At 36.0% G+C, this 26,238-nt stretch overlaps 1 protein-coding gene across 10 annotated transcripts in view; it reads left to right on the forward strand.

Moving 5' to 3' along the window:
* LOC123513812 (protein retinal degeneration B-like) overlaps positions 1-26,238 on the forward strand; it is a 134,114-nt gene that overhangs the window by 95,157 nt on the left and 12,719 nt on the right. For 4 of the 10 annotated variants that reach the window (XM_045271169.1, XM_045271170.1, XM_045271171.1 and 1 more), the window contains 13 exons: positions 3,532-3,618; positions 4,680-4,781; positions 5,545-5,733; positions 5,834-5,984; positions 6,105-6,316; positions 6,940-7,641; positions 13,205-13,367; positions 13,705-13,817; positions 14,786-14,956; positions 23,141-23,299; positions 23,964-24,112; positions 25,564-25,677; positions 25,936-26,044. In XM_045271169.1, coding sequence (XP_045127104.1) covers positions 3,532-3,618; positions 4,680-4,781; positions 5,545-5,733; positions 5,834-5,984; positions 6,105-6,316; positions 6,940-7,641; positions 13,205-13,367; positions 13,705-13,817; positions 14,786-14,956; positions 23,141-23,299; positions 23,964-24,112; positions 25,564-25,677; positions 25,936-26,044 — 2,421 coding nt within the window. Of the gene's footprint in view, positions 1-1,861; positions 1,886-3,531; positions 3,619-4,679; positions 4,782-5,544; positions 5,734-5,833; positions 5,985-6,104; positions 6,317-6,939; positions 7,642-13,204; positions 13,368-13,704; positions 13,818-14,785; positions 14,957-23,140; positions 23,300-23,963; positions 24,113-25,563; positions 25,678-25,935; positions 26,045-26,238 lie in introns of all 10 variants that reach the window. The other 6 variants (XM_045271174.1, XM_045271175.1, XM_045271177.1 and 3 more) reach the window with 4 other exon arrangements.

A 26,238-nucleotide genomic window follows, 5' to 3' on the forward strand; every position in this document is an offset into this window, starting at 1 on the left:
GAAAGTACAGAGGGCTGCAACGAAAATGGTGCCTGACTTAAGAGATTTGACTTATGAAGACAGACTGAAAAGAATGCAACTTCCAACCCTGGAAAACAGAAGAGAAAGGGGAGACCTGATAGCAATATACAGAGTGATGATTGGCATGGAAAAATGGATAGGGAAGATCTGTGTATGTGGAATGGAAGAATGTCGAGAGGGCATGGGAAAAAACTAAAATGGCCACTTATAGGAGAGATGTGAAAAATATAGCTTCCCTCATAGAAGGGTGGAAGCATGGAATAGTTTAGACGTGGAAGTGGTCAACGCAAGGAATATTCATGATTTTAAGAAAAAGCTGGACATTAATAGATATGGAGACGGGACAACACGAGCATAGCTCTTTTCCCGTATGTTACAATTAGGTAAATACAATTAGGTAAACACACACACACACACACACACACACACACACACACACACACACACACACACACACACACACACACACACACACTGTAATACACACACACAAAGCACACACACACACACACACACACACACACACACACACACACACACACACACACACACACACACACACACACACACACACACACACACACACACACACACACACACACACACACACACACACACACACACACACACACACACACACACACACACACACACAGAGATATAAAAAAATATAGTTTCCAGAGATGTATTGAGACGTGGAACAGTTTAGATGAAGAAGTAGTGTCTGCAACGAGTGTACACACTTTTAAAGTAAGATTGGATAAGTGTAGATATGGAGATGGGGCCACACGAGCATAAAGCCCAGGCCCTGTAAAACTACAACTAGGTAAATACAACTAGGTAAATACACACACACACACACACACACACACACACACACACACACACACACACAGGACACAGAAAGCTTAGCTCGGGCCCTGTAATACACAAATAGGTGGTAGCTCAGTGGTTAGAGCGCTGGCTTCACAAGCCAGAGGACCGGAGTTCGATTCCCCGGCCGGGTGGAGATATTTGGGTGTGTCTCCTTTCACGTGTAGCCCCTGTTCACCTAGCAGTGAGTAGGTATGGGATGTAAATCGAGGAGTTGTGACCTTGTTGTCCTGGTGTGTGGTGTGTGTCTGGTCTCAGGCCTATCCCAAGATCGGAAATAATGAGCTCTGAGCTCGTTCCATAGGGTAACGTCTGGCTGTCTCGTCAGAGACTGCAGCAGATCAAACAGTGAAAACACACACACACACACACACACACACACACACACACACACACACTCACACAGGACACAGAAAGCTTAGCTCGGGCCCTGTAATACACAAATAGGTAAATACACACACACACACACACACACACACACACACACACACACACACACACACACACACACACACACACACTAAAACCACTTATTTAAATGCATTTGAGTCAGTTTTAGTTATTTAGTTTGTATGATCTTATAGATTTAGGAAACTATAGTGTAGCTTCAGTTATGTAGGTTTATTAATTTATAATCATATAATATTGAAATTATTTTCAAAGAATCAAAAGGCTTTCTAAAATATTGATTCATGTGTATAAAATTCAGGTGTACTTCACAAGAAAGATTGCATGTCAGAAGTATACCTGAGCTGTCAAATATTTAAAAATTTTCTCTACCTATTTTAGTTCTACTTTAAACATAAACTTTGCTTGGACACAGGTTAACATAAACTAACCAAGGTGTTTCACACCATGTAGAGTAATGATCTAGACACACTTTAATGAAGCAGTTGGTGATGGCTCTAAGTTTTTACTGTTTTGCATGTTCCTGTGTCTCATTGGTTCATCTGTTTGTTTTGTGCAGGGTCAGCCATCCCCATAATCAAGGGTATGTACAGAGGTGCTCTGCTCAGAGCACCTCACTCTGCATGTTGTGCTCTTGGTGGTTTGTATTCCAATATGTGGATGCTTTAGTTCTGCTTTGCCTCTTGTGTAACTCATTGATCTTTCATAATTCTTTCAGTTCAATGATTCTGTATTTAAGTGTATAATTAAGATTTCACTAATGCATACCCTACCATGAGAATAGTGTTGTAGACTAGTATATTCTCACTTAATACCCTAAGTTGCCACAAGGTAGACCAATGCGATTGCTGTCTTTTCTGTTCAACTTAATTGTTTTAGTATCACCCCAGTCTGCTCCCCATCCTACCTTACCATTTGGCATTGTCATGTGTGTACTACCCATCATATATTTTTTGATATTAGTTATACATAATACACATAGTGTATCTTGATAATTTATGTTATTCAAAATTTCCTATGTAAACTAATTTAGAATATCATGGTGGAATATTTTGTGTTCTTATAATTTGAAGACTCAGAAAAACTTTTGCATTATCAACAATAGACCTTACATCTTTGTGTATCCTGAGTGTTTTTGTTGACACATGGCCATGATTTTTTTTCTTTTTCTCCTTATATTACTTGTCTTGTTTGGCTCTCTCAGAATGAAGAACTCATCCTTTCAGTATAAGAGAGTAGATACCTATAAGTAACCCTTTTGTCTTACCTTGGTTCATGGATTTACAGTGGGTGGGTTTTCATGTGTTTGAAGGATTTCTCCCATCTCACTGTATCAAATGCTACACAGGGATTTTTAATTTGTCTAGCCATCAAAAGGAAAAGCATAATGTTTGACTGGAGGCCTTTATCATAGAAGAGAAAAGGAAAAAAATCAATAGTTATAAAACATGTTAGTTGTTGAGAAATGTCATTTTCATTTGGTGTGAGACTCTTGGTTACACAATCTTGCCATCAAGCAGTCTCATTTACCACATAATAAGCTGTATGCCTTTTACATGTTATTTTAATTAGAAGTATTAAAAGCAGCTTCTCTTTTTCAGGTGAGAATTCATGCCTTATCCTATTCCTTCAGAAAAGTTCCATAACATTAAAAACTGCAAAAAATATAGGCTGTTTTGCCTCTGAAATGATCAAGAAGGATAGAAACTCCTTATTTATGCAATTTTAATCCAATATCTATTCATTTTCAGTTTTTCATTTATGATTTTGAAGATACCTATTATTTTCCATTTCACTGAATAAAATTTTTGAATAGTAGGGAGTTTTAAAGGCAGATCAAGCTTGCTCTAGTTTTCTTTAATGTTAGTACCACCTACTTATGACTTAGTTGTCACCAGTCTTTCAGTATGGTGTCAGTGTTTGGACAACAAAACAGTCCCAGATTTCTTACTGCCATCTTTTCTTAATGTATTTATTTTGCATTTCCTATAGATATGGATGACAGTTAGCTTTCATGTTTAAGTTTCAATGGGATGTGCCCATGAAAACATGTACCTTTAAGTTTAAACACTCCACCCTTGCATTCCTCCTCATGCAGTCATGATGTCTGCTGTGCATGACTGAATGGCTTTCTGGATTTGTGCACAATGAATCTGTTGTGCTTGATGTATAATGCTGTTGGTTATTTTTAATGTTGTGAGCACTTTTTAAATTTAGTTTTCTTTTAAGCTGAATGGGTCACTAAAGGAACAATGAAACTCACTGAGCCCACACCCTTCCATCAACAATACTCAGTACCTGCCTCGTTTCAGTTTGGTATCTAATAATATTTTTTTGTGTAGACATTTTTCTGTCGACATTATAGTCTCAGTTTTCATTAGTACATAGTTTAAATGCCAGTGAAGTGACAGAAGCAGCAAAAGTCATTCTGAAACTCACTGTATTGACTGTGAATATTATTATTGTGTACTGACTACTCAGATGGTTGGGTAGCTGGGTGAAAGGTATGGATAATGGATAAGCTGCAGCACATTTAATCCTCCCTAATGTACATCAGTAATGTATTTTGTACATAGAGTGGCTCATTAGTAGAATGCATATTTATTTTATCCAGTAGAGCTAAGTGGATCTGAGTAATATTCAGGTCTGATTAAAAGATAAAATTGATATTAATGAAACTGACTTACTTTGGGTGCTTTGACAAAATATTGAAGGAATTATTGACATAGTATTAACTTTCTCTTTTTAGTATTATATACTAATAATTATCTTCAATTGAATTATGACCTGAATTTCACAAGACAAATGATAACACCAATTCTCAGCAAACTCTCCCTGAATAGTTTATGGAGTTCAAGTTTTCTGATGAAAGAATTAGTTGGTGAACACTATCTCCTTTCATCTTACCACTATCCTCCACTAGTATGTATGATGGTTCCATATTATATTTGGTTTATTATTGTTACCTCATACATATATTAACAGAATGATAAAGCATAATGTATTTATTTTTCCATACAGAAAGGAATTTAGTATGTTTTTCATATAATGCAGGAATATTGCAGTACCTTGAATTCATGCTATATAAATGTTAAGAAAATTTGTTTGAATTTTTAATGGAACTTGTTTCAGATGAAACTGATGCTTAATAACTTCAGAAATTTCTCATTCCTTATTTCTCAGACTTTTCTTTGATTTGCCAATAAAAATTCTACCAACTATATGTAAATTTCCATTCATCCAGTCATTCTTCCCAACTTTTTTACTTGAACAGTTATTGTTCATTTCTTTCTTTCTTTTTTTTATTCTTTTAATCACATTCTCTATAGTATAATATGGAAAAAATCTGAACTCTTTGTTTTCATATTTTCTTGCAGAGGATCTTGAAGAGACAGCTGCCCTACACAAGTGGAGCTCCCTGGAACTGCTGCCTCCAGATGGTGATACACAGAGCACTGCTGGTCATGCAGGCAATGAAGGTAATAACGAGAAATTACTAAAGGGCTACATTTATTTGTACTTTTTTTAAACTAAGGATTTTCATTTGAAATAAAAAAAAAACCGTTCGGCTTGCTTATGGAAATTATATGAAGCTATTTAGATGATGAATGAACACAAAACTATAAAATTACTGTATAAATGTAAAAAGTGCTGAAATGTTGATGTGCATTACATGTTGTCTTGGTGTATTTATTGTATTTGTTCTCTCTCTCTCTCTCTCTCTCTCTCTCTCTCTCTCTCTCTCTCTCTCTCTCTCTCTCTCTCTCTCTCTCTCTCTCAAGTTCACTAGCTTCAGAACATACCACATTATACTCGTATTATGACAAATAATGGTATTTAATTTTGTATGAAAATATTAAGTCTGTCCCACATTTGGAGAGCTTCAAGTAATTATACTATATGTTGCTATTGAGAGCTTAAATAAAATTGAAATTATTGCATACTTAATTAAAAATGAGAGAGCAAAATGAAGAATGGTGTACAGACTCAACAAATTTATCAGTTCCACTCATTTTTTTTCTGAATTCTAGTGATCTTGTCTGCTTTCAAAAATGTGAGTAGAGAATAGAACAATAGATTGGTGCCCAACATTGCTACTCAGTATTCTTTCTGTAGTCCTGTAACAAGTTCAAACTGCCTTGTTTTACACTCTTTTCAATACACTGATTTTTTTTCATCTACTCTTAGTATGTTACCAAAATATTTACGTTAACTTGTGTTCTCCATGTCTTTTCTTCACAGACAGCATTTTTTCACCAGCCTTCATATCAAGGGTGGCAGCAGAGCGTCACAGCCGTGTGCTGGGACGAAGCATGGAGACGTCTGCCCCTTCATCCCCGTCCCACTCCCCGTCCCACCAGCCTGGCCCTTGCTCCACCACTGTCCTACTTCTGGTCATACATGCTGGATCCGTCCTTGACCCTACACCAGGTGAGAAGCCAAACTCAGCTTTTTCTTTGTTCTAACAAGTTTCTTAGTCTGTCAAAAATCCTTGGTCTCACAGTTCTCTAAGCAATTGGACTGTTCTCAGATGTGACCAACAAGAGGAGTGATGTTACTACCTTCAGAGGAGCATTTGAGTCTGTCATGCGACAGCACTACCCTCACATGGTGGGTCATGTGGCCATCAGGCTGGTTTCTGCACCACCTGTGTGTTCAGACAGCCTCAACATCCTCTCCAGGCAAGTACTTATTCCTTACTACATGTATTATTAAAGAAGTGATATGAAATGTCAGATGATGCAAATGCAGTACAGTTTATATCATGTATTGCACTAACTTTACCAACACTTGATTTAAAGTTTGAGTCCATATGGCCTTGATGCAACACCTGTGTGTGGAGAGGTGTCTGGTGGGGACAGTGTTCCTGTTGGTGCTGTGCCACTGTTGGCAACAAGTGTGCCGGAGTATGATGAGTATGTGGTACGCACCCTCAACTCTACCAATGCAGCCTACCATGAGTTCCTGAGATCAGAGGAAGGACATGGCTTTAATGGGCAGGTCTGCATCATTGGTAAGTGTCTGACCAGTTGGAACAACAAACAGATGTAGTGAAATTATTATCAGTGAAGTAATGAGGATAAATGTGTATGTGTTGGTTTGGTTTGGCCACTTACAAGGATAAGAATGAGTTAGTGAGGACATATGGGCCAGTCACATGTAATTGTATAGTTTGTCAGGCTGCTATAAGCTAACAAAGGTTGATCCATATATAATGAAACTGCTTTTCTAAATATTTGTAATGATGATGAGTTTTCTATCTATTGCTGGTTATGTCCATACTATCCCAAGACACTCAAGATGGTCCTCCTTACACATTTCTTAACGTGGCAGTTAATTTTTTAATTTGTTTCTTCCATGCCCATTATTGCATCATACTTGCCTGTTATTGTGCCTTTCATTCTTCCAGGACCTCTAATGATTTTAAGAGATGATACCTTTATTACTTTTATCAATGACACACTTTTTTTCTTGAGGAATAAAAGTAACAAACAGACTATCTGTGAATTGTTTAGGTAAAGTATTTAGATTTGTTAAGCATTTCCTACTTTAATCTTGGAACAGAAAGTCTACTTTAGATTTCTCTGTATACTGTTGACTGATTATTCCTTTGTCATAGTGTAATTTTTTTTCCAGGTGACAGCATTGGTGGTGTCTTGGCTTATGATGTTCTATGCAGAGTGCATGATCAACAGAAGTATGGGAGCAATAGCAACATTCCTGAAGGCGAACCGCCTTCCCCTGGTCAGTACTACAAGCAGAAGTCATCTCCAGCACAGCCTCAATCTTCCTCTCCTTCCCCAGCCACCCCTCCTTCTATTTCTCCTGATAAACCTGTGAGCTCCCCACCACTGACCACACTCTCCCCAACCATCACTGTAAGCCTGGAGAGTACTTTGGTAAAGCCCACCACTGGTGTCTTTGTCCAGGCAGCAGAAAGTGCTTCTCCTAAAAACCTGAACACAGCTTCCTCCTCTCACTCCCCCTCAGATAAAATTCCCTCCCCTCAATCAACAAACAATCTTCACTCCCCACTCCGTAAGATATCTGCCCCCCTGCCTCCGTCGGGCTTCAGCCCACTCACTAGGAAATGCTCAGCCCCGTGTAGCATTCCCAGTGGTGCAGGAATGTGGGGATGTCAGCCTGGTAGCAGCACTCCCACACCTTCACCACCAGGCCCAACCTCTTCTTCCTCTTCCTCTACCTCCCCCTCTGGTCTCTGTCACTCCCACAATCTCCTGTGCCAGTGCCACAACCCTGTACACCGTTCTCACCATCACCACGGTGTTAGTTGTGCCCATGATAGCCTCATCCCCGGTCCACTGTGGGAAAGAAGAGGCAAGTCATTCTATTCTCTCCTTTCCTGTTTAGCATCCTGAGCAGCACGCATTTGACAATGCAAGCATATGATGATGGGTAAAATGCTTCTTACTTTTATTCAAGTGGATGTCTGTACTACATATATTTGTATGATATTATGGTCATCAGATTCACAAAAGCTCTTTGCATCATAACCAAACTGAAACTCCTGAATTTCTGTAGTTTAGAATGAAGTTTAGAATGAATTGATATACCACCAGAATGACTTGATTATAGAACTGCACAGTGCAACCATAATAATTGCATTCAAACACAGCATGCTAAGAATGCATATTTACACATGAAAAAAAAAAAAAACTGATATAGTAACTGTCCTTATGTTATGGGCCTAAGGGATTAAATCAACACCCAAGAAAACCTGTGGTAAAATCTTGCAGGCAAAATCTCCAATATTTCAAACTTTTGACTTGACAAATTATGCCTGCAAAAGACTTATTCTATAGTGTATCATGTATGTTTTGTATGAGCCATTCATTCAACATATTTTTTACTGCATCCAATCCATGCTTTCACATCTTGTCAGGATGAAAATATATTAAGAATTTTTACCAACCTTCAAGGAAGGGTCACCATAGTGACTGCCCAGGTGTTGTTTAAAATCTTGTCAATAGGAGTGTGTTTCTCTCCAAGGTAGAGAACATTATACATATCAGGAACTAATCAAGTGTCCCAAGGAACCTATTTGGTTTAGTCCAGTCCACAATATTTCAAACTTTCTAAGCAGGATCCGCAACAAAAGAAGAGCCTGTCTTGTGCATAGAGTTGGTGCCTTTGTGTATGTGTGTGTGTGTGTGTGTGTGTGTGTGTGTGTGTGTGTGTGTGTGTGTGTGTGTGTGTGTGGGTGTGTGTGTGTGTGTGTGTGTGTGTGTGTGTGTGTGTGTGTGTGTGTGCGCATGTGTATGTGTGTGTGTGTGTGTGTGTGTGTGTGTGTGTGTGTGTGTGTGTGTGTGTGTGTGTGTGTGTGGAGTGCACTCACCACCACCATCCCTCCCTCCCTCCCTCCCACCTTCACTCACTCCCACACCACCGCTGCCACTGACTTAATGTTTCACCTCATCTACCAACCTTTATGATTTGGACAACTCATATTGCTACCATTCTATATCCATTTGGCTGCAGTGTAAGTGATATTAGAGTTTCCTTATTTCCTGGGATGGATTAATCAATCTCCCATTGTTTTAAAGAAAAATAAATTGCATATTATTATTTTTATTAGTGTTTTTATTATTATTATTATTATTATTATTATTATTATTATTATTATTATTATTATTATTATTATTATTATTATTATTATTATTATTATTATTAATATTATTATTATTATTATTATTATTATTATTATTATTATTGTTATTATTATTATCATCATCATCATCATCATCATCATCATCATCATCATCATCATCATTGTTACCTTTTTTGTTGAAGGTGACTGGTGGGTTTTGCAATCAGAGTACAAAACTGAAATGTGCTTTAACAAGTTGCTTAAGCTGTGTTTGTTCCTAGATCAAATTCATCACCAGGGAAAATATACCTTAAGTAACTTGTCTTCATTGTTTTACTACTATGGCTTATGGCACTTCCTTGGTAGAAAAATTAACATTCTCATATAATTACAACTGGCACCATATGACCTTGTTGGATCTCCATTACCTAAGATATTACTGTGACTGTTACTAGAGAGATATTACCACCAACATTACATTATGTTTCCATATCCTTAAGTAATGGTCAGGAAAGCCAGTGTGAATTCCCATTTCCTTTTTTTATTCATATTATTTTAATAGGCATAAAAACTGCAATTCATACTGGCTTTTCCTTTCATGACTTTAAATGAGGCAACATTTTGTACCACTTGTGAACACTGATAAAATGAATTTGCTGCCATAGATAACATCTTATAGTTCTGCTGTAAAAGCAACTTGGAACACAGCTTACTAATGGTAGATGACATAACCATGATATAAACTTCAAGGAGCTGCATCACCACATTAGCATGAACTTATGAACCAATGCTTGAAAACTTATCTGTGTCATATAATTCTTAACTTACCCATATGTGCATCTCATACAACTGGATGTAAAATCATATTGAAAATATATAATTAATATGACAATGAAGGCTAGATAAGTTTCAGTGAACATTTAAAACCATATATATATATATATATATATATATATATATATATATATATATATATATATATATATATATATATATATATATATATATATATATATATATATATATATATATATATATATATATATATATATATATATATATATATATATATATATATATATACATTGTCCTTTTGGACAACATATTTTCTAAACATTGAGTCATTCTGTCCCATTCTCTTAGGTTTCTTCTATATTTTTCCATATATAAAATTTCCTTCCTGGCTGTGTGCAAGCTGGTTATTAAGGCCACTGTGTTAATCTGGACTTTTGTGAACCTGACACTTTCTGTAGGAGGTTCTTTTATGTGCTTCCAGTGTTATTTACCTGCAAGAAAATTGACTGTAGTGATAGTTTGTGAATGAAACAAAAAGACATGATATTATTAATTTGTCATTAATGTTCATGCTTTGTAAGGGACATTTTGATATTTAGTACAGTTATTCACAAAACCAATAGCTCCCTTTATCACTGGCACGTCAAGAATGATTTGTCCAGCATGGTGTAGTGATGGATGTAGCTGTCATGAGGAAGCCTTGTATATATTTATTTATTCATGTCATGGTAATATTTTTCAAAAGTAGAGATGCATGAAAGGCTTTGCTCTGTATGCTGTTTTGAATAAGAGTCTTTTGGAAAAAAAATTTGAAAGCTTGCAACTGTTGCTGCAGTATGAACATTTGTCTTATGCCATAATGTGTGTTCCTGGTTAAGATTTTCTATAGCAGTAACTATCTTAGGCAAAGTGCCATTAATTAATGTATGAGAGAGAGAGAGAGAGAGAGAGAGAGAGAGAGAGAGAGAGAGAGAGAGAGAGAGAGAGAGAGAGAGAGAGAGAAAGTCTTACACTCATTATTCCCTGATTTTTTTTTTTTTTTTTTTTTTCATGTCTTTCCCTAAGAGTGTTTATGAACATTAGGTCCATGTATGCTGCTCATTCATAAGACTATTTTGATGATCCAGTCTCTGATAGGTTACTGTTAGAGATCAGTATCAGGTTCATAAGCCTTCTTAAGGTTTATGCCAGTGAGGGCATGGAAAACATCATTGATAAAGATTTTAATAAGTAGCATGAAGTAGTCAGAGCAGGGAGGAGAGGAAGGAAAAACATTTTCTGTAAAATCTTGGGAAACAATTTGATATGCTGGGATCAAGCAATGGAAGGCAAATAAAGATCTATGTCAGGCCAGGGATTTAAACCTTGATAGAGGAAATACACAGTAGGAACATTACCAGTTGGGCCACTAATGATCACCAAATAATTGGCCTGAATTTGCCAATGATTGCCATTTATTTATTTTTTTTATAATGGAAATAAGCAATGTGAAATTGATATACATTAATCACTAGACTGTTTGATGTTAAGTGTACTTTTTGTAGCAATTACAAAAACTCATTTGGACAATCATTTTGTATCTTATTTTGTATCTTTTTTGTATTGTTTGCTCATGTTCAGTTATTACAACAGGTACATGTGTGGTGAGGCATCAAGAGGATAATTGTTCTGGGTGTTCTCAGCACTGATGATGCATACAGATTAGGGGGGGTAAGAGTGCGGAGTGGCAATATTTTGTGAAGGCAAGCCATCACTGTGCTAATCCCAAGGCAACATTGACTTAACTGCTAAGAGTGACTAGTTACCCTCAGTGATGCGTGTGGTCTAAGTAATGGTGGCGCACAACAGTTATGATGATTGAGAATAATGCTCAGCATTACATTACTGTGTTTTGCCATTAAACATCACTAGAATGAGTGACCAAAATGATTGATGGCTAACTAATGAGGCTGACTTAACAACTTAGTGACACTTACCAATATTGTGCTGGTGTGTGAATCAAGTGATGGCAGCACAAGACAGTAATAATTGTAACTTTTTAAGGAAGTGTGATTGTCCTCAAAAATGCTCAATTGAGTGATAAGTGACTATGACTCAAACATTGATTTGGCTGCTTAACATGACTGTTTATTATAATCATTGGTAAACAAAATGTGCTATCAAGTCTTTTCATCCTGTCATTCATTTAATGCCAATAAGGTTCACAAACTTGTCTTGTTGCTGTTTCTTACTTTATATAATACCACTGAAAGCAATATAGAAAGAATAATATGGATTGAGTTTTTAGAGTGCTGTGTAAGGATAATTTTGTTATGAATGTTGATATTCTGGAAGTTGAAATGCAAAAAATCAAAGATGGGAACAGTGTGTACATTTGAGAAAATTATTTAGTATTTTAGACAAAACCAAAATGATGTTGCTTAATGGAGATAGTGGTCAATTGTTGAGAAATACAGAGTATAGAGTGTCTGGCCTTATTCTGTATGCATGTGAATGACTGCTAGGTACACAAAACAAAAGCTTCCATGTGTTGATTAGTCTGAGCTTTATGTGTATAGTCTGTGCAGTGAAGCCCACTGAAGATGAAAACCATGTTGTGTACCAATCTGTCAACAATGAATGAACTTCCCTACACATAGAACTAGACAGCATGCTCTGTATTGTAGCAATGTGATGCTTTGTGGTAGTGAGACTTGGAAGAAAGTAAGACCTGGTGACAAGAATAGAGCATGGTTAGATGACATATATATAGTGGTTTTGTGAGAGATGTCTCACCTAATAGAGTTGAGGAAACTTTGAATTGGATGCATCATTGAAGTGATGAGAACAAACTAATTGTGTCATTCTAGTCATCTGGAGAGAAAGGGATGAGGATATCAAACAAATGATTCAAAGTGAAAGGTAGATGAACCAAAGAAGACATGAGATAAAATCGTTAAGATTATTTTTCATATATTGGCTACAGTTTGCTAAAACATCAAGGCAGGTTTCCCATGGAACTTGCCTTTCAGCACATTTGCTGAAATGGTGTATCATGTGATAGGGCATGCTGTACAGTACAGTGTGTATGTATGTTGTACTTGATTTCTTTAAATTGTATGTATAACTAAAAGTGTAGGATCATAGTTCATGTGGCACTAAATTAAATGTGCCAGTAAAGCACACTAATCAAGTAGTCATAAAGGTCTACCTTAATAGTCAAGCTTTCAGCAGCAGTGGTCACCATCAACATCATGAGTGTGGCTGTCCTTATTGATTCATTTCATGTTGTCAGTGTTTTGGGGCCTTAGTCCAGTTGTTGTTTGTGTGGGTGTCTGTACACAAAGTACATATGAGTAACATTAATCATCCATAGAATCATCTCAATAAAGTATCATTTACAGTTCAAGCACTTTTGATATGAATTTGTTATTGTACTGTGGTATTTGCACATTTTTACAGAATTGCAAGATACAATTTATTTCATGATTCCTAAAATAATAAATTTTTACATATTAGGAGATGAGATTGGAGACAACACAAGAGTGTACCGGAAATCCATAAGCAGTGATGCACCTCACCACACTGATGTGCCCCACTCACGCTCTGTCTCAGACTCAGACTACCACTATGCCAGGCACTTGTCTGCACCCTACCCTCGAAGACGCTCATCCTCATCCAGGTACACTACATTGTACTTTGAAGATCTCTCTCTCTCTCTCTCTCTCTCTCTCTCTCTCTCTCTCTCTCTCTCTCTCTCTCTCTCTCTCTCTCTCTCTCTCTCTCTCTCTCTCTCTCTCTCTGTTTTGGTGGTATATATTGTATTATGGTCAATAGAACATGAGATAGAATACTGTAAAGGAAACTCACTCCATTATGAGTTATACAAGAGAACTGTAAGTAAAATGAGACCAGTTTCCATTCTTAGATTAATTGTTAGAATAATAAAATGCTATTCTAATTATTCATATGTCTGTCTTTCAACTTTTTTAACTTGTAGAATCATCTCCTTTCAACAGTGACCATGCCCACAGTAAGCTGGACTTTGAGGTGTCTGATTTCTTCACGTTTGGCTGCCCGCTGGCCTTGGTGCTCGTTTACCGCAAGATGGTCAACACCTCAGACAAGAACTGTGAGTGTTAGGAAAGGAGTTGTGTGTCTGCAGGGTGTACTGAGAAGCTTAAGGAAAAAAGAATTGTCAATCTGTTCATTCATATTTCCTTGCTCTCTAAAGATCACACGAATTGAAGCAGTTACTGATATTACTTTCAATTTCTTACTCAGTAGAAACAGTTCATGAAAGCATCTTGTGAGGAAAAGTCTTCAGTTTATTGGTGACATTTTGAGCTTCTTGAGACTGGTTAATGGACATTTTCACAAGACGCTGGTATTGATAAGCTACACTTTTAGGTTGGGATAACACTTTAGGAAGGGGCATGTTAGTGATATGTAATAATGATAATATTCAGTTTATTGATCTTACAGCCTTACTGCTGAAAATCCACATTATACATATTTATGTTTTAACAGGTATACTGCACCGTAGGCATATATTTAGCTCAAAGGAAGCAATGGAGAAACAAGTGCCAGAATTATATATCATTACTCCAAAATTTTCAGAGTAATGATACTGAAGGGTTGCCATACACCTGGATTTTCCCAAGCATTTCAGGATTTCACACATTGAAATTTGCAAACAGGAGGATTTCTGAAAATCCCTCAAATGTCCAAAAATCTTAGCTTCCATTAATAACTAACAAAAAACACACACTCACAGTGATATTTCTATAAATTAAAGTAATGGAAAAGAGGGAGGGGAAGAGGTTTACTAGGTATCAGCTGGTTTAGTGTGGTTTTAGTCAAGACTAATGTGTATGGGTCCTGTATGCTCTCAGTCTTCCCTGTGTTGCCTCGGGTAGTGCACTAGTCTTTACTCTTTAACCAGCATTGATAGAGATTGCAACAAAGATAAATAAGTTGTGTTTTTTATTGATTCACATGTTTTCCAATAATATATCAGGTGTTAATGAAGGTGTCTGGAATTTTGAGAGTTCATATATGGCAACCCTTAGTAAATGATTACCTTCTCTTCATGAACAGCCACAGTGCAGCGTCCAGCTTGCCAGCAGGTGTATAATCTTTTCCACCCAACTGATCCACTGGCAGTGCGTGTGGAGCCTCTCATTTCAGCACGGTTTTCACTGTTGCCTCCCATCACCATCCCACGCTACACCAAATATCCTCTTGGGGATGGTCTCCCCACACATCTATGTAAGTAATCCATCTACTTACATGTCATTTCCTCTTTGTACTTGCAGTTAGATAGTGGCTTGTTAATATAAGATTTAGGCAATTTAGTTCACAGTCAAGATTCCAGGGTTCAGTTGTATGGGCAGGTGGTTTTGTACACCTTCCATGCTAAGTCACATGATACCTTGGAAATATTTGGTATAGCTTTAGATCAAAGAGTTGTATCTCTACAGTCTGACAAGATTTAGATGGCCAACAAATGTCTTTCTCGTGTGTGTGTGTGTGTGTTTCACTGTTTCACTGTTTGATCTGCTGCAGTCTCTGACGAGACAGCCAGACGTTACCCTACGGAACGAACTCAGAGCTCATTATTTCCGATCTTCGGATAAGCCTGAGACCAGGCACACACCACACACCGGGACAACAAGATCACAACTCATCGATTTACATCCCGTACCTACTCACTGCTAGGTGAACAGGGGCTACACATGAAAGGAGACACCCAAATATCTCCACCTGGCCGGGGAATCGAACCCCGGTCTTCTGGCTTGTGAAGCCAGCACTCTAACCACTGAGCTACCGGGCGTGTGTGTGTGTGTGTGTGTGTGTGCATGCATTTATTGTGGAAGACAAGAAATTGTTTTTACAAACCCATAAAAGCAGTAAATTGTTGATTAGAAAAACAGACTTTTTAGATACTGTTGATCATTGTTATTTGGAATATTCTTATGAAAAACCCTGATGCACATAGCCAGAGATCAGACTTATTGGCATATGAAATTTAATCTTATTGGAAAGGTAGAGATACCTTAGATAATTCTTTCAATCATTTTCTGAGAGTTTATTGAGCTTAAGATGAAGTTTGTTGACAATTCCTGAGTTCTTTTCTGTGAAGATACATATTTGAAAAATGTAGGCTTCTTGATCATTTAGTTTGAGAAGGGGAAACATACTTCTTACAACAAGTTTTGCAACACAAATACACTCTTTGCTAAGCGGATTTTAATATTTTAGCTTTGCAGTAATTTAAGGCAGAGATTGGCTGTAGTATGATTACTTGAACAATTGTATTTAACAAATGGTTAAGGTCTAAGGGAATCTTACATTGGAACTGTTGTTAGCCATTCAAACTGCACACAATGAATGATGCTCACCACTTGTGCCATGTCATGCACACAGGTGACTTGTCTCGTTTCTGTCACTCAAGTCCTAAAATGGATGTTCTTTAGGTACAGCAGCTTGTTCCTGTTTACTTTGTTTCAGTGTGTACGACTATTATCATTTATTCAACTTTTATCACATTCTGTTTCACAGAATAGACCATACATACCTGCTGTCTGTTTGTTTGAAGTACATGGATCTTAGGAGACTATTTTCTAGTTTATTGTGCTGGAATTGTACTCACCATTAGTTTGGTATTTGAAAAGATATGGAACAAAAATTTATTTTTAAACATACCTATCTATAATTATATGTGCTTCAGTAACGTCCTGTAACCATAAATTCATCCAGACAATGTAAGATATTGCTTTCAAAACACACTGGTAAAGTGCAAGGCTGAGATCTTTTTGTAAATATTCATAATAGCCTTATAAAAATAAGAAGTGCTTTACCTTCAGTCAGCTATCATTGCAAACATTAATACTCTATATCATGATAGTTACATTATCTTTTAGGTGGCCTGAGCATAGTATTCATCTTATGACTTGTCCTCCAGCACAGTCTCAGAACACTAAATATGCCACTGGAAATTTATCTTTCATTGTACCATTTACACTACTTATTCTACTTTGATGAAGCACATCTTTCTGGAATAATAAAATATCTTCATGTTATTTTTTATTTTCCAATAAAAAATTGACAGCCATCTTTCTTCTACTTTGAAAATATTTCTTTTCTTGCTTTACATTCTTTGCATATTCCCTTGTGCTTTCTGTCTCACATTTTCAATGATGTTTGTACCTATTTCTTCTCTTTCTTTTCATCACCTTCATCTTATCTACAGTAATTGTTAAACATTTTTCAAGTACAGTTACAATATTTATGACCAAAAACTAATTATTTAGTAACTGTTGATGATTATATTTGAAAAATTGAATAGATATAATAGAAAAGATTTACTGCATGCATTATAAAGTGTGTGTTGCCTTACATACTCTCCTGTCTTCTTGCTTCTTACACTATGAGGGTATGATATATAATAATACATGAAGATATTACACATTCTTCAAATTATTAGACATTTTTGTATTATATGCTTACAAATATCAGTATGTATGAGTGAAGAGTATATATTATTCATATAACTTCATTTTTACCCCAGCCAAATGTGAACAAAAATCAAAGCTTTTTGTTATATTCTTTTTATCTTCTAAAAAATATTATTTCTGCAGTGAATATTGTCTGCAGTGCTGCTTGCCCTTTTAGCATCCCTCATTGACTTCAGTTATCGTGTCTTCTGGCTTACCAGTACTAGTACAATTCTTCCTACTTACCTTCATATGAGGCACAGTATGCGAGAGGGGGATAACCCTCAAATCTTGAGGTTTTAAGTTATGGGCAGGAACTTGTTGTTAAAGGGTGTGATTATCATATGGAAGGGTCAGGGAGAGGAAATCTGACCATCCTGATGGCTAAACTAAGGCCTAAAATAACCTGATTTGAGCCATAACGTGAACCGGACTAACTCTCTCTCCTATACAGAAGAGAGGCACAAGACCTGTGCGTGCTAGGATGTGCTTGACCCAATGAAAATGGAGCATTTAGTTGCACCCCCACACTTAGTCAATCACTGCCTAGCGTGGTGTGTTATCGTTGTCATTCTCCCACCACATGTGACGTGTCACCGTCATACTAGCCTTTTCTACTCTCCTGATTCTCAGCACATTTTTGTTGTTTATAAGTACATGTCTTGATCCAGCGATGAATGTGTTGCCTCAACCTGACACTGGTGTGGATATCTGGTGTGCTGAGCCACAGCAGAAGAGGAAAGAAGACTGATAGGTAGTATCTGTCATCAAGAGTTGCAGTATATTCCATCATCAATGTGACCATTACTAACCTTGTTCATGGATGGAAGGATGGGGACTAAATCCCCAGTCAACCCTTATTATTGGGTTGGATGGGAATTTATTGGAAAGGTGAATCTGCTAAGGACATTGTCATGAACATGAAAGCATTGTTCTTGATAATAAACTTAAATGTCTTAAGCTAATATAAAAAGGATGAAAGTGAAACCTAACACACAATTTTTTTACATTCTCTATAAAAATACGGAGTAGGGGGTGAATAAAATTTGTAGACGTGACCTAAAATAGAAAAAAAAAAATTATTAAAAACTACATGGTATGACAGAATTACTGTAGAGCTTTCATTTAATGCATAATAGTAATACATTTTGACAATTTTTATAGCAGTAATCAGTGATAAACTTTGAATGCAATGATCTCAAAAGTAGGGTTGAGTGGGTTGTCCCCCCTCTTGCATACTGTGCCTCATATATACATATGACCTGTCATATTTTGTATGAGATTTAAGCAGAAGCCTCATTCTCTCATCCTCTTCACTCATAAGGTGTAGCTTGCCATCCCTTGCCTTGAACTATTTCAGATTGGAAGCATTAAGACATCTCAGGAACAAAATTGACCATGTAATTTTGATGTTTAGATTTTCCTGTTTCCTACATATTTCTTCAAAATTATATCTACTTATTTTTCTCCAGATCTATCTTTTAAACCTTATTTTATATAAAATGAGTGATTTTTTTACACTGTTGTTTTTTGTGTGTTCTTGTTTGTTTTTTGTTAGTTTCGTAAATCTTAGTGGTTTTGCTAACAACAAGTCTTGATGGTTTGTCGGGTATGGGCAGGCCCGCAGGCCTCCAGAGTACTACTCAGTCAGCTGCCAGGCAGGTTCCTCACTGGGGAGGAGGTAATAGTGGTAGGAATGCCTTCATAATTCTATTTAATTTCTTTGTAATCATTTCGTATAACTATTCACACAGTTAATTTTATGGCTAGCATGCTTTTTCTCGAAGAACAGGTTGGCAGAGGTTATGTCAAGACAGGTAAGGCACTTGCTGAATTATATCCTGTCACTTGTCAAATTTCAAACTACTACAGCACACTTTTGGACTTCACATTTAGGATTACACTTTGATTGCTTCTTGAGTAATCAAACTCCATTGCACAATTCAGGTAATAGGTTTGTTGTGTCTGATAAAGATGAAGCTCTTAAATTGTATCAGTGACAAGTGTAATTCACTGGTCACCACAGTGATGGACATGCAGATTTGTGATAATTGATTTTAATGCACTGCATCTCTTAATGAAGATGTGATGTGTCAGATTCATGGCAGTTCTACATGAGTGGGTGTCATCAATATACAGGCTGTATTATTATCCATCATTAGTGGCACTTACACTGTAGTGTGTCATTTGGATGTGCAATGTGTGTATTGATTTGGTGTGCACTACCAGAAGCATTAGAGAAGTATGATTTACGAGTCTGTTATAGGGAATTTTACAAATAATTTTGAACAGTAGTGTTCACTAAAGGAGAAGAAATGTAACATTGAAAAAAATACTAAAGATTTTTGTACAAGCAATTGTTTGTTCCATGTTATAAGTAGCATTAAAAAAAGTGAAAAGAATCAATATGATTAAAAAGAAAAAAGAAAAAAAGTAATATTGAAAGATTTAAATGTCAAACACAACAGTTATTTGTACAACAGTTATATTTTGCTTACAAATACACTAACATTTTTCTCACACACATGTTTGGTGGTGTTGCATTATGTGGTATGTACGATAAAATTTTGTTTCATGTAATTTTTATATTCAACGGTTTGTTTCTAGCATTTTTGGAATAAGATAAGTTCAAGAATATGTAAACAGAAATGGATGGATATGATTGATTCACATTATAAAAGCTGCTGAAAACTTTCATATGTAAAAGAAAATCAAAACAATTGTAATAAAGAAAGAAAATAATAGAAAGTGAAGTTCTCTATAGTAGAGTGTACAGGCTCCTGTACAGTTATCTGCAGCAATTTTTGAGGATTGCACTTGATAACTTGAAAGCAATTCACTTATGTTTACAAGTTTCTGGGTTAAAAAGAATATTGCATTTTCTTTATCATATAGTAAGATGAAGATGTAAAGACTTTTCTTTACATAAGAGGGTCATTGGTCAAAGTCAATAAAAAAATTCATGAAAAGGCCACTTAATGCTAGTTCACAGATATGTACATAATTTAGATACATAAATGAGAGTCATATGGTAATGAATATGAAACAGGTAGTGTAATTCTTTTAAAAGCATGAAAATTTTTTTTTTACTTATGCATGAAGACTCCCATAACACATCATTGGATCATTTTATTAGTATACAGTGTAGTATTATTGTTGGTTCAGTGAAGCTACTTTTTTTTGACACTGACTAACATAACCATTAAAAGACTTCGTGAACTTTGTCACTAAAGAATGAATTCAATCAAGCAAAATCGTCTTACACTGTCTTGCTGCTGTTCACAACTAATGCTATCAAGGTCTCAGCTAATCACTGTGCACCAAAGTCATACTAATATTTTGGCTATTTCCTATACATATGAGAAAATTTGACTGAATTCCAATGCTTAGGCATTAGTTAGACTCAGTTGTTTGGAAGACTGGTCTGCATCAGATTAATTTTCCTGGTTAACCTAAGAGAAAGATGTGTTGTTTTATGCATTGATTTACTCTCACAATAAAGCTTGCTTTCACATACCAGTAGGACTATTGCAAATTATATTGGTAAAATCTTATTGAAGTCTTGGCAATTACTAATTTTTTCATACTGTAATCACCAACATTTTACCAAATTTTGTATAGTGCATGTAGTAGTTATTTGTGCATGAAATATGCACTACTGGTCTGCTAGCTGATAGGTAGTAGTACTATATCATGACCTCTGAGTACAGCTTCTAGCCATCTGTATAATAGTCAAAAAGCAAAAGCAAAAATTGTGAATGATAGATAAAAAAACTTTGAATGTGTATGATAAATCAAGTATGAATTGCAGTATCTTGATAATGATAAGACATACAGTATCAGATACTATGCATGCTGTAACATACTATACATTCTCCTTGCCAAAAGTACTTGTTACAGATTTTATTTACATTCTAGACTATTCTTGTAGATTGATTTTCCATCAGTCTTTTTCATCCACCTACTTTATTTATTTATTTATTTATTTATTTATTTATTTTTTTTTTTTTGTATTGTGCATAGATTGGATTTTGGTGTTTTTGCAAACTAAGAAACATGTGTAGTTATTTCTTACACCTTGTTTGAGATTTTTGGTTTCACTTGTACACTGGAACCTTGGTTCTCAAATACAAGTTTAGTTTCCAAAGGCTGCTCATAAACCAAAACTATTTATCTCCTAGGAATTAATGTAAAATAATTTGTAAATCATAGATGATTGCATATTTAAAACTTTCTGTCAGTAGCTCATGATAAAATGTTTATACAAAATAATGAAAACCATGAAATATTACATAAAAACAATGAACACAATAATTAGATAAAATGAACATGTATATTTAACTTTGTTTTACCTGTATGGAGGTTCATCCATGATGTAAGAGGAAGGCAGTGAGGAAGAAGGAGAGGAGATACTATTGTTTTGATGAGTACTCATAACAACATCAGGTAACTTGACAGAACAATGATTTTTCCAGACAACTGTGTGGCAAAATTTGAAACATAGATGACATTTTCATGTATGAATGTGATTTATTAAATTGTTTTTAATGCATTTGTAACTATGTAGTATTTTTCTCTTCATTTATTGCTAGCATTGGTAGCTTACTTAGAAATGATGCGTAAAAGCAACAAAACAGCGAAATTGAAGAAAAAGGCACTTGCCTCCCAGCCTGAGGAGCACATTGCTGCTGTTTTGCCAGTTCAGGACCTAAGAGTTTATTCAGAAAACAATGGGTTTTGTTTTTTGTGTGTGTTGTAGGAACTAATATGTTCAAGATGAGAGGCATTCAGCAACCAAGATTCAGCTGTATTTAGATATTTACTGTAAAATATAGTGCATTGATATGATGCAATATTCAATTTTATGATAAGTCCTTTGATATTTTCAGTTTGATGTTATAATTGTAGATAATACAAAAGTACTAAAGTAACAGAAATATCTTTGAAAATATTTGACAAATTTTTAAGGAAATATTTTCTTTGTGTTCATGAATGAAATTATTAATCAACACTGACTGATAATAGATATGGCAAAAATTTTAAAAAATATGTGAAACTAGCTTGTCACAACTCCATCATTGTTTATTCAATGTAAAGCAGTGGCTCTGTAAGCAAGTGCCTCTTATCACTACCATTAAAAAATATATTTTCCAACAAAGTAAACATCCTGGAGAGCCAGACTCCATACAGTAGTATTAAATGTTTTCTTTGCAGTGTTGTTTTTTTAAATGGATTCAATAGACTGTTTGAAAATCACTTCAGGATTAATAGATGTTGATGACATCATACTGTCAAAGGTTACTTCATCTTGTGAATTACTATTGGAATGAAACTTTTTTTCTTGATAGACTCATGTAAGATTCCACAAAGTAATCTTGTATGAGTAGTACTTTAGGAGAGTTAAACATCTCCTAATCACATTACAATATATCAGCAAGTATACATGCATACATATATATTCATATATATAGAATCAAATAGTTAGTGGGATATAAGATTTCAGAAAAGGATATCATCTCAGAGTGATTTTATTCCTGGAGAGATAGAACACTTTGAAGGGATCAAGATTTACTAATTTTTATTTTACAGTTTTCATTATCTATGTTGGTTTTGTATTTTTTTGTGCAAGTACTTGTGGTTAGAAAAATTATGGATCAAAATGTACTTTCCGACAGAACTGCAACAATAAAGTATGACATAATGTTGTTCCATTCTAGATGGTCATCACTATATGAATGGTGACTAGTCTAATAGTCATCCAGACCATGCAGGAATTTGAAAAGATTACGAATTATCAATGTATGTCTGTGCTGCTGTGATATTCGATGAAACATATAGTATTACTAGCTTCTGTTATGCTTTCTGCATCTCATTCATTTTTTTTTTTTTTCTTAAATCTCTATAAGCATGCATTTTTGTCTAGATGTGTTTAGTAATGTGATTTTTGTTGGTTCAGTGGAGTGCATCCAGAGCAATGGCAGTGTCTTCATGGACCTGAGTGGAACCACAGGCTCCCCATCTTTGACCGAGCACACTCGGCGCATGTCTGATGCCTCCATCCTCTCCACTGTGTCTGGCATGGGAGACACAGTTCCATTGGCTACCATCAATGCCTGTATGTATACTACTGCCTCTTATGTTTATGATCTATATTATTTACATTTTCATTCTCAGGTATGTAGTAAGTGAGTGACATATACAGTTCTCTTTTGCAACTAATCCATTGATGATTAAAGGTTGCAATTACCATTTCATGTATTTTTCTATTTCTATTTTTATTATTTTTTTTTATTTTAACTCATTATCTACATATGTTATAGGCCAGACTTGAAATGTTAGAGTGGACTGAGATATTTGAGACATTATTTATTTATTTATTTATTTGTATATTTATTCATTATTATTATCATTATTGTTATTATTATTATTATTATTATTAGTAGTAGTAGTAGTAGTAGTAGTGTTATTATTATTATTATTATTATTATTATTATTATTATTATTATTATTATTATTATTATTATTATTATTATTATTATTATTTTATATTATTATTATTATTACTACTACTATTATTGTTCTTATAACGATTATTATTTTCATTATTATTATTATTATTATTATTATTATTATTATTACTATTATTATTATTATTATTATTATTGTTATTATTATTGATATTACTACTACTATTATTTATATTTATTTTTCCTTCGCCAACATCCTCTTTTGGTACTAGGGTGAAATATGGTAATGGTACATAATTTGATGGTTTGCAGTGAGTCAGCGGTGGTGGGGAACCAAGCGGCTGGACTACGCCCTGTACTGTCCCGAGGGATTGGCTAACTTCCCCACCAACTCCCTGCCACACCTCTTCCATGCCTCCTACTGGGAGTCCTCTGACGTTATAGCTTTTATTCTTAGACAAGTGAGTGTTGCCTTGATAGTCTCAGAATTAACTTCTCAGTCATGCACAAGATGACATCCAACAAGAAAGAAAGGAAATAAAGTTGGCAATACAAGGACTATTTCTGTCTCTTTCTTATTTGGAAAATTAATATAGATTAGTTTTGTTTCACTTATTGTTTATTTTACCTGCTACATTATATTGACTGCAGAAGAGTCTTTATGTTATTTATTTGATTATTACAGAGATAAGACATCCTTACCACAGTGTATTGGTGTCTCAAGAAAAATACTCCCACACATCATTACACATCCACACACACACACACACACACACACACACACACACACACACACACACACACACACACACACACCACGTAGTGTTGTGGTTAGCACACTCGATTCACAATCGAGAGGGCCGGGTTTGAGTCCCGGTAAGCGGCGAGGCAAATGGGCAAGCCTCTTAATGTGCGGCCCCTGTTCACCTAGCAGTAAATAGGTATGGGATGTAACTCGAGGGGTTGTGGCCTCGCTTTCCTGGTGTGTGTTGTGTGTTGATGTGGTCTCAGTCCTACCCGAAGATCGGTCTATGAGCTCTGAGCTCGCTCCGTAATAGGGAAGACTGGCTGGGTGACCAGGAGGCGACTGAGGTGAATTACACACACACACACACACACACACACACACACACACACACACACACACACACACACACACAGGCCTGGTCTCAGGCCTATCCCAAGATCGGAAATAATGAGCTCTGAGCTCATTCCGTAGGGTAACGTCTGGCTGTCTTGTCAGAGACTGCAGCAGATCAAACAGTGAATTACACACACACACACACACACACACACACACACACACACACACACACACACACACACACACACACACACACACGCCCGGTAGCTCAGTGGTTAGAGCGCTGGCTTCACAAGCCAGAGGACCGGGGTTCGATTCCTCGGCCGGGTGGAGATATTTGGGTGTGTCTCCTTTTATGTGTAGCCCCTGTTCACCTAGCAGTGAGTAGGTACGGGATATATATCGAGGAGTTGTGACCTTGTTGTCCCGGTGTGTGGTGTGTGCCTGGTCTCAGGCCTATCCGAAGATCGGAAATAATGAGCTCTGAGCTCATTCCGTAGGGTAATGTCTGGCTGTCTCGTCAGAGACAGCCAGACATTGCAGCAGATCGAACAGTGAAACACATACCTGTATTGGAATTAGATTTTTAAGCAGCTGTTGCTAAAAATAATGCATCTTGAAAACACAGTTACCAATAGTGTTTGCACCCAACGACACAGAAATGTGGGAATTGTTAATTAGAAATAATCCAGACTTGTCAAAATTTTAGTTTAGAAAAATATAGTACTTCACATTGCAGAATGTATCATGAATTAAGATCTGTATTTACTAACATATGAGTGGATGTCTGTGCAATAATCCTTTAATAACAACTCAACACATTGACAGTTGGTGCGGACTGAACATGCTGCTTACCAGGGAGATGATAAAGACCTTCCAGTGTTCTCTCCAACACAGCCTCGGGAAAAGTGGATGAAGAAGAGAACTTCAGTCAAAATTAAGGTCAGGACATAGCAGAAGCATTTCATGAAGTTCTATGTATGAAGTGAATGTAATATCTTGTGGTATGAAACATTGAGGAATTTGCTTAAACCGACTATGATAGGAAGTAGCCAGGAATTAAGGCAAAAACTGGACACTTAACTTGTATCATCATTTCCCATATAGAGATTAGTTAACTTTTATTGTCCAGTAGCTGTATTTAGATTGCTAGTTGAATATGTGTTTTTTTAATCCTTTTACTTGAATCTTTTATATTAGAATGTTGCTGCAAACCACCGAGGGAATGACGTCATAGTGAGGGAGGGAGCACCACAGTCTATACAGGCCCGCTTCATGTACGGCCCCCTGGACATGGTTGCTTTGTCTGGTATGTGCCTTGATGCTTGTGTGTCATGTATTTATCTATGTTTTCTTATTCTAATTTGTAGGAAATATGTATGTAGCCATGTACTTCATATAGTGTTGATGTGTTCTTTCTGAACATGTGCATTATTGGTGTCAAGAGATTATCTTCTTGAGACAAATCTTGGTGCTTCATTTGAGGTGTGCATTCTTGAAGAC

This window comes from Portunus trituberculatus, chromosome 37 (genome assembly GCF_017591435.1).
Source record: "Portunus trituberculatus isolate SZX2019 chromosome 37, ASM1759143v1, whole genome shotgun sequence".
In the NCBI taxonomy this organism is placed as follows: domain Eukaryota; kingdom Metazoa; phylum Arthropoda; class Malacostraca; order Decapoda; family Portunidae; genus Portunus; species Portunus trituberculatus.